This window comes from Alligator sinensis, unplaced genomic scaffold, assembly GCF_000455745.1.
Source record: "Alligator sinensis unplaced genomic scaffold, ASM45574v1 scaffold421_1, whole genome shotgun sequence".
Taxonomy (NCBI): domain Eukaryota; kingdom Metazoa; phylum Chordata; order Crocodylia; family Alligatoridae; genus Alligator; species Alligator sinensis.
In genome coordinates, this window is record NW_005841871.1 from 3048762 (window position 1) to 3062139 (window position 13378).

General features: G+C 43.4%; 1 protein-coding gene across 1 annotated transcript; it reads right to left on the bottom strand.

Annotated features, from left to right (window-relative positions):
* Positions 1 to 5242: 5242 nt before the first annotated feature.
* Positions 5243 to 10332, bottom strand: S100P (S100 calcium binding protein P). The gene is made up of 2 exons (XM_006017032.3): positions 10195 to 10332; positions 5243 to 5411 (listed from the first exon to the last, which is right to left on the bottom strand). The coding sequence occupies exons 1-2, from the start codon at positions 10330 to 10332 to the stop codon at positions 5262 to 5264; spliced, it is 288 nt and encodes a 95-aa protein (XP_006017094.1). The 3' UTR covers positions 5243 to 5261.
* Between the last annotated feature and the right edge of the window lie 3046 nt (positions 10333 to 13378).

A 13378-nucleotide genomic window follows, 5' to 3' on the forward strand; every position in this document is an offset into this window, starting at 1 on the left:
AATTATATTCATAATAAAGAATTGAACTATTAGGGCTTCAGCGGGCATCATGGCGAAGTCACGCGTCAAGCCCTCACTTCTTCGATGATGTTGTCCTTCTTGGGGCTTCTCTCCGCCACGCACTCTGAATTCCGGATCTGTGAAAAGAATTCTCTTAAAACAGTTATTTCACTATTATTTACAAAATTCACATGGAACCGCACGACAAGGCGATCAATTAAACTCCCTATCATTCCCAAAACATATAATACAGGCGTTTAAACTTAACTCTACTCTGGACAACCCTCTCTTGTATACTCAACAAGATGAAAGCGTTGAGGATTCATCATCCAGGTCTTCTAAATAATGAAAACCTAACTCATAGGCCAGTTGCCATTGGCCTGCGTCCCCTAAAATCCGAAGTTGCTGCTTATTGAGTCCAGAACGCTGTAGGAGAAATCCAAACATGAATCGCTCCTCTGGTGTTCTCTGTGGCAACGGTGGGAGATCGGATTCGCTATGTCTTGCGCCTTGAGCCTCGATCGGGTATCGATGTTCCCGATCACTAGATATTCTTTGCTCCATCAGGATATGCAGTCGTGACAACTGACGAAGAAGATTACTCACAGGTTGGTTAACCATTGGGTTAAGCAGAATGCGGAGGACAACGATGTTCTTTCGCCCATAAACTTCAAGACAACTATCTATGCTGTGAATGGTCACTGGAATGGTTCCAGGGTTTCGTAGATGACGGTGAGGCCACGGTCTTATTTGCTGGAGTGATGTCAGTCCCAGCGCACATGTTCTGGGGTTCCAGGCACAGTATGAGACTCCGATAATCGCTACCATAAGTTGCTCTGCGCCGGTATGTTCTGGCTGTCCGTCATGCCATGCGTGGGCTTTCTGACCGATCAATCCTGCAACAAGCGCTGGCAGTGGAATAGGCCAGTGAACGTTAAACGTCACCATGTCGATGTCAGTGACATGTCCTCTACTCCACGAAGCTTGTCTGACCAAGAAGCTTGCTTCTTCCCGGTTCAGGAGCTGCTGCTGCGGGAGTCGTTGCTGCTGTTATTGCTTCAGGCAGGAGGGGCGGATGCACTTCTCCGCTCGATTCTCCCTTCCGTCGGCAAAAAGGCGTGGTCGCCGGAAGCGACGCTGCGTCGGTGGGCAGAGTCGCTGGCCGAACTCTCACGTGTTCCTCCAAAGCTCCACCCTTCTCTTCCGGTTCTTCCACGCGGTCTCCCTCTTGCTTGGCGCCATCTTGGAGTGGCGTCCCAAGATTTTCTTTTGCAGCCGCCTCTTTGACCGCTTGAACGGCCATACGCAGCTGGGCTCTCAAACTTGCATTCTTCTGCATTAAATCAGTTACAGTACGAAATGTTGCAGTTAACATTCTCCCCTTGTCGTATTTCGGGGCTACCCTCTCATCTGCGGCGCGTTCCTCCGTCTCCAGATCTTTGCGGAGCTCGGATGGAAGCTCGCGACCCCTCAATCTAGACGCCATTATAAAGGGGGTGAACCGGTCAATCGGCACCAATTCCTCACTCTCCAGAGCACATCTCGAGCAAAGGGCACACTCCTGGGTGAGGGTCGGGTTTACTGCGCCTGCCGAGTTGACTCTGGCGAGGGACACAGTCTGGAGGGGCCTAAACAGGACCCGCTCATCATTCATTATACACCCGAATGCCGCGGGGTGAAGATACACTTCCCTCTCTCTCGGGGCTCCGTCTTCGGAAGCTCCCTCTTCTCCCTTCAGCGAAAGACGTCCGCTGATAAACCTTTCACCCATTTCGCCTGCCTGGTGGTAAGCGATATGCACCTCCAGTTCCATGAAGTTTTCTACTTGGCGTTTTCCACTGTGCCAAGGGAAGTTCTTAACTAGTTCTAGGTCCATCGTGCTTTCTCCGGATCCCATCCTCATTGCCATGTGCGGGCTGGGAGCGGTCTGAGGCTTTCGGGGGCGCGCGGCGGGCTGTGGCTGGGAGCCCGCAATGGTTGGGCAGGGATTCTAGCATGATGGACTAGAATTAGGCACGGACTCGTAGCGGTTAATTAAAGATTATTTTACTTACACCGTAGATGGTCGCGGTGCAGGCAGGAAAACTTGCTTGAGTTGCAGTTACAAACAAAACAAACGTGGAGTTTGCTAGGCTCCACAGAACGAACACGAACAGAGCTCTGGATACACACTCACGGAGTTTGCTAGGCTCCGCGGAACGACCGAGATGAGAGTCCGAAAGGTGACTCTCGACGAGTGCGCAGGGTAGGGTATGTCAAGGGATTGTGCAGCGATGGGGAGAGGCTAGAGGTTGATCAGGCCCCTATATCCTCCTCTAAGGCACAAGCGGAGTTTGTTAGGCTCCACAGCGTGCTTAGAGTTCTCCATGAGATGGTTGCAGAGTCCTCCCTTGCGGGGTTCTCCTCGGAGTTCTCCAACTTGGGCGGAAACCGCTCAAGCCTCTTATACGGCTAGCAAGCCAATCGCTAGCCGCCACGTGGGAATAATTTAGAATCGGCCAATGATAGGACACAAATTTGCATACGAATGGCGGGAACTCCTTTGCACCGGAAATAATTCTGCAGTGCCGAAGCATGCACAAAATCATACCCCTTGGGTCATGACAATAGTAACTTTTGTTTGCTCCCTGGGTAATAAAAAGGTTGCATTTAGTGCCACTCAGTGGTATAAAAGCATTTTTCTTTATTACAATATCAAGATAAATATTGATAGCAAATGGAGCTTCCTGATAAACACCAATGCTAGATAGAAAAAAAAAAAGATAAGGTATACTGAAGTAAATTTAAGTGATATCAGATCTGTTTTACACATTATCAAGATAGACTGCTGTAATTGAGGTTAATATATAATTTCATATGTATAATTATAGGGCGGAAAAATGGTGATAGTGTATGCGTGAAGACATGAAAGGTGCGTGTAACATGTCAGGGTCAGTAAGATTTTGTTACAATAAGGTGATGTGGTGAACTGTGTATCTATCAGTAGGAAGGAACAAGTTGGTTTAAAACTTGAGAGATGTAGCTCATACATCCAGAAGCCCAGAGAGGTTTGCACAAGAGATAGGGTTGCGATCCCTGAATAGATGTGCATTTTATTCATTTACACATGATATCATTACACTTGTTATCTCAAGAGGCAGCATAAAGAAAATCAGCATACCACAGTAAGGCTGTTAACAGATAGCAGTTAACTCTGAGGTGTGAGGGCATTGGTTGGTTGGCATGACTGTTCAGTACATGATGATACAGACAGCCACGGCAACCTAGGAACTTACAGTTGTCCTTATGCTCTATATTCTGGTCACTTGCAGTTGTGCAGTGATAGTGATAAAACTTAGATCATCCTGCTCTAAAGAACAGGTCTTTATCATTTTTGCTAAAGGGATATCTCTATTTGCTATTAACAGAGTGTGGAATAGGATACACTGAGGAGTTGTACTTCATCCTAGTGATGAAGTGAATGATTCTCTCTCTCTCGCACAGGCAGACTCACCAATTCATTGCAATGGTATTTTATTAGAATGTGATGCATGTATAAAAACCAGTCTTGTGAATGTTCACTTTCCTTTGTGCAGTAGGAGACTTGTAATTGCTTATTGGTAGAAAGATGCCAGGTAGAAGCAAAGACCGTGGAATGCTCTGTCACGTACATGAAGAAGGTGAATTTTCTCCTGGAAGGTGAATTTGTGTATCCAACCTGTGGGCTACTTGAGGAAAGGTGCACAGACAAAGGGTGGGAAGTCTCACTTAAACAGAAGCCAAGTATATTCCTACTGCTCTTAGCTTGCTCCTGAATTTGAGGCTTTGAGTATTAGTATACATGCCAATGACCCTGCTTTGCTACAGAATACTGGCAAAATTGAGAGTTGAAGTAGGATTTATTTGGGCCAGGTGGCAGATAATTTACCCTGCCAAGACTCAGCAGGAGAAGGAAAAAAATTATTTTGTAGTTAAGAGACATGCCTAGGTTTAAGGAGACTTGTACCCCTGTCAATGACTCTTTGTGTCACCTTGAGCCAGAGTTTCAGAACAATGTGAATATACGTACTTCTGTTGCAGTTGTTTTCCATTCACAATGCTTTTGGTAATGAACCTTAGATTGAACAGGTTCATTCATTTTTTGCTCATTTCTCATTCATTTTGCTGTTGGACTATGACATGAACTTGAGGAGTTGCACTTGGTTCAGTAAAAACTAATTCTCTCTCCTACCCATGCACAAGTAGGCAAATCAATTCATTACAAGAGTATTTTATTATGATTCAAGGAGCGTTTGAAAATGTATATGCATACCTTGCACATGCAAATATGGCTCTAACTTCTTCTTGGGTAAAAAGTGGAGCTAGTACAGCAGAAAGGTCATGAAGATAAATTAAAATGCATTATTTTTTGTAATCCATTTTGGGAAGAAGGGTCAAAGTATCATTATTTACATGATTGTTTGGGTCTTTACAAGCCAGAGAAGTTAGTCATTGTTCTCCACCCAGTTGCCTGAAAAGCTCAATGTATCCATCTACAGCAGTCCTTCTTCCGTTGCTTGTTACGGAAGCATAAGGCCTAGTCTAGTAAAAAAAGTAAGTTAGGCTTAGTCTAGCCACAGCTTCTGTACTGAAAGAATTAAACCTTCTTCCTTTCTTCCACTGAAATTTGTTTTAATGCACAATCCTTACTGTGGATGCATTTATACAATTATACAATGCCTTATATCAGTAAAGCAAATACTCTTCTGAGAAAAATGGTTATTGGTCTATGCACACTTGTACTGAACTAACTGCAGTAGAGGGTGGTATTGCTTTTATATATATACATTCCATAGATATTTAATTAATTTTATAATAATTTTATATTATATAAAAATAGAATAATAGTTGTAGATTGTAATCTTCAATAATTTGAATCTCTGTAGTCTATGCCTTAGTGAAAATACTGATTCAATTGGTACAGTGCTCTAATGGCTGTTACAGCTCTGAGGACTCACTGCACTGGGATGATTTTCACCCAGAATTGTAAGACTAGACTTTTAGAAAGAAAAGGTGTATAAGCGATATATTTTTGGAAAAACACAAAGACCGAATGACACAAGTAATAGAATCATTAAAAATTTATTACCATTCAAGGCAGGATAATAAACAGAGTAGGAGATATTTTTACTCCCCAGTTTGCCCGTAAAAGTATCTTAGTACATGGAACAAAGAAAGGTATCAATAATATTAACATGTGGAATACAGAATAACCTCAGATTCATATACAAGCTGTTCTTCAATCATTTTGGTCCTTTCTGCTCAAAGTATTTATGACAGCAGGAAGTCATGGCTGCCACAAAGACGACAAATTCATTGAAGTCTACTTCAGAATCTCCATTTTCATCCAGGTTCTTCAGGATTTTGTCAAGAGCATCCTTGTCTTTTGCCGACTACAAAAGAAAAGGAGCAGATTGTAACAAGACCAGTAGTTTGCTTTGAGATCATAAGGCAACACCATAATTATAAATTGATTGAACAAGAGAACTACTGTGGACCCAGATATCTTAGTACTCATGTGGGATTTGGGTGGAGAAGAGGCACTGCCTCCTTCACCACGAACTAGCGATTAACCTCAGCTCATCTTCACTACCTTTTCCAAGGCAGTTTGGGAAAAGACTGAAAAAGCCACTCAAAAGATAGAGGTATGTGCATGATGGCTACAAGGCTGGGTTTGAACATCAAGCTTTTCCATTGCTCCTATTGCTTCAATTACCTTGTTTTGATTTCTAATATCCTTTGAAGAAAAAAAATCCATGCTGAGTTCCCCAGGGCTTTGTTTTCATTTTGCCTGCAGTAAAGGTGTGCGAAATGGGCCATATTTGATTTGGATTAGGCCTGAATTGGGACCAGCGATTTGATTAATTGATTTGGATCATTGCCCCTGATTCGATTTGGCCAAATCTGAATCTGAGATTCAATGCTGATTCATAGAATCAGCAATTGGGCCATAGACACAGCTTTAAATATTTTTTTCTACATACCTCGAGGTATGTAGACCAGACGCATATCATGAACGCTGTGATGGTGGGGCAGATGGAGCGTCCCACACGAGGGCGGGGGGGGGGGGTGGGGGCCTGTGTGCTTGGCAGTGAAGCCGGAAGTGGATCAGAAGTACTTCTGGTCCACTTGCAGGTCCACGGGTAAACATGTGGTGGGGACCCCAGGTGCCCCCCCAGTCCCAGGAGGCACCAGACACTGAGCTGGGGAGACGTGGGGGAGGGGGCCCCCGCATGCTCTCTGGTGGACCTGGGAGCGGACTGGAAGTGCTTCTGGTCCACTTCTGGGTCTGCTGCCGAGCACACTGAGACTCTCCCCTCCAGTGCTCCTGTGGGACACTCAATCTGCCCCACCATCTTGGTATTCATGAGCCATCTCATACTTTGAGTTATGTAGAAAAAACATTTAAAGCTGCGTCTATGTCCAAATTATTGAATCTTTTTTAATCTAAATCAATTTGGAGGGTTCTGATTAAATTCAGAGAGATTAAAGGGTCTCCTGATTTGATTCGAAATTGGAGATTCAGCCATCAAATTGGGCCAAATCTCCACTGAATCGAATCGGTGACCGAAGCTTTGTGCAGCCTTAGCTTACAGCATGTTCTGCTAAGCTTTGTTACTTGAGCAATGTATATGCTAGTGCAAGACTAACTTCATCAGGAGAGTGGTGTATCTTTTTGAAGAAAGAATAATATTAGAAAACCACATTTTCCAACATATTGAAGTCTGCAGCAAAATTCCCACTGGCTTCACTAGGGTAATTTTTTTTATGTATTGCAAAGGTTTTTGAGCCAAATCTTTCCTTTAAATGTATTTGTTTAGTCTAAATGCATGCTGTATGCCTGAAGATGCATAAACACTATTTACTTAAAAAAAAAAAAAGTGTAATGATCAAATTTGCAAAATGCTAAAGGAATTTAATTCAGTTGGGGAAATGCAATCTATCCCTCCCAGAAAGGTCCATAATATAATACACAGGCTGGTAGTTCTATAGACAAGCTCTCTTGGACTAACTGTAGGAACAAAGTGAGGTACATTTACTGAGAATGAGCTGTCTACAGCCTCCCCCTGTGAACATCTTGGGATTGCTCTCTCAGGCATTCCAGCTGAACCTGGTGCCGTGAATAGGTTGGTTGGTGTACAGAAGCTGTGGTTGCACATGACAGCTAACTGTAAAGCTAACTGAATTATGGGATGAAAAACAGTTCATTAGCAATGCCCCTTTCCCCCCAACCTTTCACAAAGCAAATTGATGAACCACAAATTACTCGCAATTTTCATCTGCAGCCTAAAATTAAGCACAAGAGAATCCAGAAAAATTGACACTGATAAAATGTTCAGCTGCAAATTAAAAAAAAAAAAAAAAAGCTTATAGAGGCCTTTCTTGATTCTAGGCTTTGACTAACTCTAATGCTCTTATTGCAGTTTTCAAAATAAACAGAGGATGGCAGTAGAGCATAAAATATAATTAACTGAAATTTTTTTTTGTAGTTTAACAAAAGTCTGATTTTATAGTTTTATGAAGTTATGTAAGTATCTTGGAGTTTTACTGTGAACTGAAAATATGTACCAGCATAATGGAAATCAGAGGGGCTTGTGGCATCATGCTTTAATTAGTTAAATTGCAATTATTTTATTTTATACAATCTTCCATTTAAAAAAACTAGAAGGATTGAAGTATAAGCCAAGATGTGCCAAAATCATCAAGCATATAGGTATGTGACTAGACCCCATTTAACAGTGTCTGATGAATATTGATCCCTTTTTAAGTTTGCCAATTATCTGCAAAGAAATTTTTCCATTTTTATGAATTTGGAAATCTGAAATTATTCCATGAATTCATGGAATAATTATGAACCAGTTTCTGGATTACTTATGGACGTTGATGTTGGTGTTAATTTCAGTGTGCTCTCTTAATAATGTGCTTTCGTTACTTATATCCTATGCTGCTTTTTTTCTGCTCTCCAATTGATTGATTCACAAAGACCTTTCAAGATGGCAGTCAGCTACCACAGGTGTGAATATTGGTGAAAATGTATATTTGCATGAATATTTAGAGCACCCTATTTCTGAGAACATTCTTGTAAACAAAAATGTACTCATGAATATTAAGAAACCCCAAATAATGGGATTTTAATTATAACTTATTTTCTAGTGATAATATGTGTTTGTCAAATGAATATTTGCAAATGCTTTTTTCCCCCCCTGTATTTTACCCAGTTTTGCATGTGAACATGTGGAGTTAATCTCATTGGCTTACAGGAAAGGACTTTTCTTCTTGCTTTGGAAGTTATTTTAACTTCGGTCCTGAATGTAATGATTAGTCGCTTCTTAGGGCCTTGTTAGATGGTAACTTTGGGCAACTCATGGAGCTCTTAACCCCTAGGTTATCAACACCTGAAAGTGGCTTAAAGTATTTGTTATGTGGTTCAAAGTTATGCCATTTCAGGGCAAGATTATCTCTGATTCTGGCAACCCAGCTCCTGTTCCATTAAGCTGTGGCCACTGCTCACAGATGCATTGATCAAGTTGAAGTTCTCCAGTATCCCAGGATGCCCCCCCCGCTTCTGTCTGTGAGCTCTCACACCCCTAGCTATTCTATTTCCCCCAGCCTTCAGCACCCTGGTCCAGGAACAGTGACCAAGGGCTCCTTTCTCCACTAGCACTGAGCCCATCTGGGTGGGCACCCTGCCCTGCCGCCCCCACCAAGCCTTGGGGAGCAGAGGAGAGCATAGCCAGCCCCAGAGAGCCCCAAACTGGGCCAGCCTCCCATAACCCCTGAGTTCCAGCAGTGCCCTGCTCCACGCACCCAATGCCGTGCAGTGAGAGCTGGCAGTGACTGCTGTGGAGTAGGGGGCAGCCTGCTGTCATGGGGCAGCTGCAGAGCTCTGCTACTGCCTGTTTAGAATACGTCAAATGCACAGGTCTTGGTGCTCTAATTAGATGATTAATTATGGACAGGTTTTGTACATTCAGTGTCACAAGGGTGGACAACAGAAGCTACTTACTAACATTTGATCCTAGACACCTACTTGGGTGGATCCAGGATCACGGTGAGGGGTATGTGGCCACATGTCCTTTGGCTGTGTGGCACGTGCTGTGAGCTCTTTGAGCTCACCAGCAGATTGGCATGGGCTCTGGCTGAATCCCCTGCTCTTGCATGTTTCTGGAGTCCAATGGATTGATGCTGCCATGACTGCCCTCCCTTCTGATTGGTTCCCAGCCCCTTTTAGCTCCTATATGAATTCAGCAACAGGGGAAAAGAAGGGAGCAACAAAAGTGACACTCACCCCCTGGGCTCTGGAGCTGCATAACAGCAGGAGTTCCAGCCAGAGCTGACAAATCAGTGGATGAACTCAGAGCTTATGCTAGATGTAGAGTTCCAGCAAGAGCTACACTGATGTGCCACTGAATTCAGAGAGCTCACTGTATATGCACCGCAGAGCCAAAAGCGTCCCCTTGGATCTACTCCAGACATTTGCAGTTATGGGAAAGATTCTGCATCTACAGAAATGCAGACTCTTTAATACAGCAGCAAGGTATGTAAGAGCAGAATTTGTGGATTTGTACAGAGGCAGAGACGACTATAAAGTGTAACCATTGAAAAGCACCTCCTGATAATACAGTGCTCATATTCTATGAAACATTCTTTAGTTATTTAGTTTCTTTTCATTATTACTGTATTAAAATAATTTGCTAAACCGAATTTTCTAAATTCATCTACTGTTGCTGTTCTTTATATAATCTCTTTGTGTACATGCTCAGATACCACAGTTATAAGTCTGGTATAAATCGCTTTATGGAAAGATTCCCCATTTGTTTGCTTCATCCTCGATTGCAAACAGCAGAATCCCTTCACAGCAGTTAATAGTAGCATCATATTGAGATTACAAATTCTGCTGCGGAGTAAACAGCAGGAGCAGATGACTTCTGAAGTATTCTGTATCAGTGCCACTGCTCTGATCACTAGAAAAATAGATGATAGTACTGATAAATGGGAGTGATATAGTAGTTCAGTGCTGTGATGGGTCTTCCTTTTAAAAGCCACCTTGTCCACATAATGATCTAAGAGGTACCCACTTGTTTTCCTACAACACCAATGATTTCAGGACATAGCCCAGAACACAAAGCACTTTTCAGTTTGTCATACAGAAATTATACTAAAATATCATCTTACCTCCAAGAAGTTAGGGAGCTCTTTTTCCAGGAGAGTCTTCAGTTCTGCTTTAGTAAGGGTTAGCTTATTGCCTTCAGTTGCTGCATACCTGTCAAAGACAGCAATGATCATTCCCATTGCAGTTTCCAGTTTGGACATCTTTGCTCACTTTTATTTTCCTGCTAGGTGTGAATAGTCTCTGATTCTCTTTTAGAAAATAGAACCTGATCAGGTTCTGGGCTCCTTTATAACACTCTCATATTTCCTTGTTGCATATGGTAGTGAGAGCCAGTTATCAGTTAGCAAATATCCATATCTAAAGTACCTTTTTTTACCATCTGCATGTAGGCTGAAATCAAATTCCTTTGTAATGATATTCTATTTAAAGTCCAAGCTTTATCATATGGTAGAGGTAGCACAGTGATTGTGCATTGCCAGAAACCAGTCCCTCCTTTAAGATACACAGTGTGAGTAAGAAGCTTCAATCCACTCTGTAAATGGTTAACAGCCCAATTTAAAAAGAGTGCACATTGATTCACCAGGGCAAAAACAGGAGCAAATTACTACTCTCTTCATTTCCATGACTGGGAATTGGTATCTTTTCCAGATCAGAGCTCTGTTGAGTGCAAGGCCCTGTATGGCAGCTTACACAGGCTAATATAAACCCTCACATCCCGTGCGATGGATAAATTTGTTCTCCAGTTGGATGGAGCACTGGGTGGACATTTGGGCACTTGATCAGTGCTCAGATTCATCTTTGAATGTAATGAAACATCTTATTGTTGACCCTAGAATAGCTCCAGAAGAGGTTCAACCCTGCAGCATTAGTGTTTGTGTTAAACCAAACTCTGGATCAAGCTTGGCTTTAATTTGTGGCTGCTGGTCCACAGCTTAAAAATGTTCAGTGAGTTTGGCTCTAGTGACTTTTTCTCAAGAATATCTACCGACTGCATCATGGGCCTTGTTAGACCTTGCACTGTAAGCCGAACAAATGTTAATCAGCTTAGTAGAGCAATCGCACAGTAAGTCAAAAAACCTGCTCTGACTGCCCTTCACCTGCATGTTGCCCCTAGGATTCCTTTTACCAGAGACCCCCAAAGATTGGCACAGCCCCATGTCTGATTTGGTACCAAGTGAACTTTTAATACTGACCCCTAGGCTTATTACAAGTATTCTTCCCTGCAAAATCACCTGGCAAGCAGTTCCTTCAGGCATTATAGCAGCGACATTTGGTGGTACCGGCCTCAGATCCTGATCCCTTGCTGGGTGTGTGGGATGTTAGTTTCCGGATTCCTTGTTGCTCAAACAAGAAGTCCAAGGTTGTTCCTGTCTCCCCAACGTGGCAACACAGCACACACACGTGTGTTCCTTTGTTTGTCCATCACTTTTATAACTTCTCCATTCCCAAATTGCCCAATGCTCTGGCTCTGAGCCATGCATTCCTTACATGGTGCACCGATCCCCTGGCACTGTGTCAGCTGTATTCCTTCTGGGGAAACTGCTGTCCTTTGCTCACCTAGTGCCCAGCACTCACTTTTCCCAGTGCTTAAAGGCACTCTGTTCAAGTTTGTTGCTTAGTTCTGGGAAGGCCTGGATTATGGTTAAAAGTCTTTGCATAACTCAGTTTGCCCACTACACTGCACAGCTGTGACTTCTCACTAGAGGCTTGGTGAGCAGGAGCAGGACCCAGCCTGGCAGAAACTGGGCCCACCACTATCTCAATTTTAGTGAGACAGAGAAGCAGTTTCCCTGATGCTCTCTGGTCTTGATGAAACGGATGTGGTGGCTCCAGACTGAGATCAGGGCTATCAGGACTTAAGTCCAGACAGCTCTGTTCTCAGTGCAGAGCCGCTGTGTCCGTTTCAGCAAGACCAGAGCGTTCCAGGGCTGCAAACCCGGAGCTCGCTTGCTCCGAGCCGGTCTGGGCAGCAGTGGGAGGCACTTCAGCTGCTGGGCACTCTGGGGGAAAAAAGGATCAGGCCCTGCAGCACTCAGAGTATTCTGGGATACTGAAGGACTTCAATTTGGGTGGAATAGCTACGGGAAGTGGCTATATGGTAATGGAACAGGAAAACAGCTAGGTGGATTGGAAATAATCCTGTCCTGGAATGGTGTAACTCTAAGCTGAATAATGAGTGCCTTAAGACATTTAAATGATGTTAACGTGCAGCCGGTCCATGGGTTAAGAACTCCAGAAGCTGCCTACATTTACCATGTAACAAGGCCCAAAGTATAGGGATATTGCAGCTCAGGTGAGTACTGAAAACAGCCTTGCTGCATAGTTGAGGAGCCCAAAGGAAAGCAGAAGCAGGGTAAATTAGCAAAGCTTGCTGGGAGCTGTGTACTGCCATGGCTACTTCCAGTACCTGAGGTAGTTCATTTAAAGTGAACTCAGCTGTCTGTAGTGTAGCCATACAGAGGTTTCTTTGAGGGGTACAAGATGGCTGCAGCATTCAAGACGAGCACTGAAACCGATGGAGGCCAGGGGGAGGCTCTTGGAGGCGCTCTTGGGTGAGTTCTCCGGCTACAGACTCTCTATCAGATGCAATTAGGTTTTGATGTCTTCAGGGCAAGGTACAACTCTTTGTGCCTGAGCTTTGGCCTCAACATACAGCATCATTTATAAAACTTGTCAGATTGTTTTTAAATGAAAAGAATTGAAAAAATGTTATTAAAGAATTATTCCAGCAAAACTGACCACACAAAACCAAAACAAGTAAAGTTTCTTACTCTCTCATCTAGCTACACCTCAGCTCTCCTCGACCTGGCAGTATCTCCAGAATTCAGCCTTCCTGTTGATGCTGCCAGCCCTGCCTGCTGGGGTTATTGAACATCCAACTCCTGGGACCCAAAAGACAAAGTATAGCCCACAGCAAGCTTCCTACATTATTTCCAATCAGCCAACACCCCCTCCCCCCCCAACTCAACAACAAACCAAAAAAACCTGCTTGTGGGTCAGGATTCTCTAAAAATTTCTGGTCTACCTAAGGTACTTGGAGCCACTGTGGCTAAAGGGCTGTTTTCCTCAGTTGCCTCTCTGTTGCAGAGTTGATTCCCCATTGCAATCAGACAACGTCTTGGGGTGCCCAACCCAATAATATTTCCTTCTGCTTGTGTCTGGGACTGGCAATTGTCTTGAAGTATGGATGCCTCATACTGTGTCCAAATGAAAAGATATACGTAGATAGCATAACATATTTTAGAA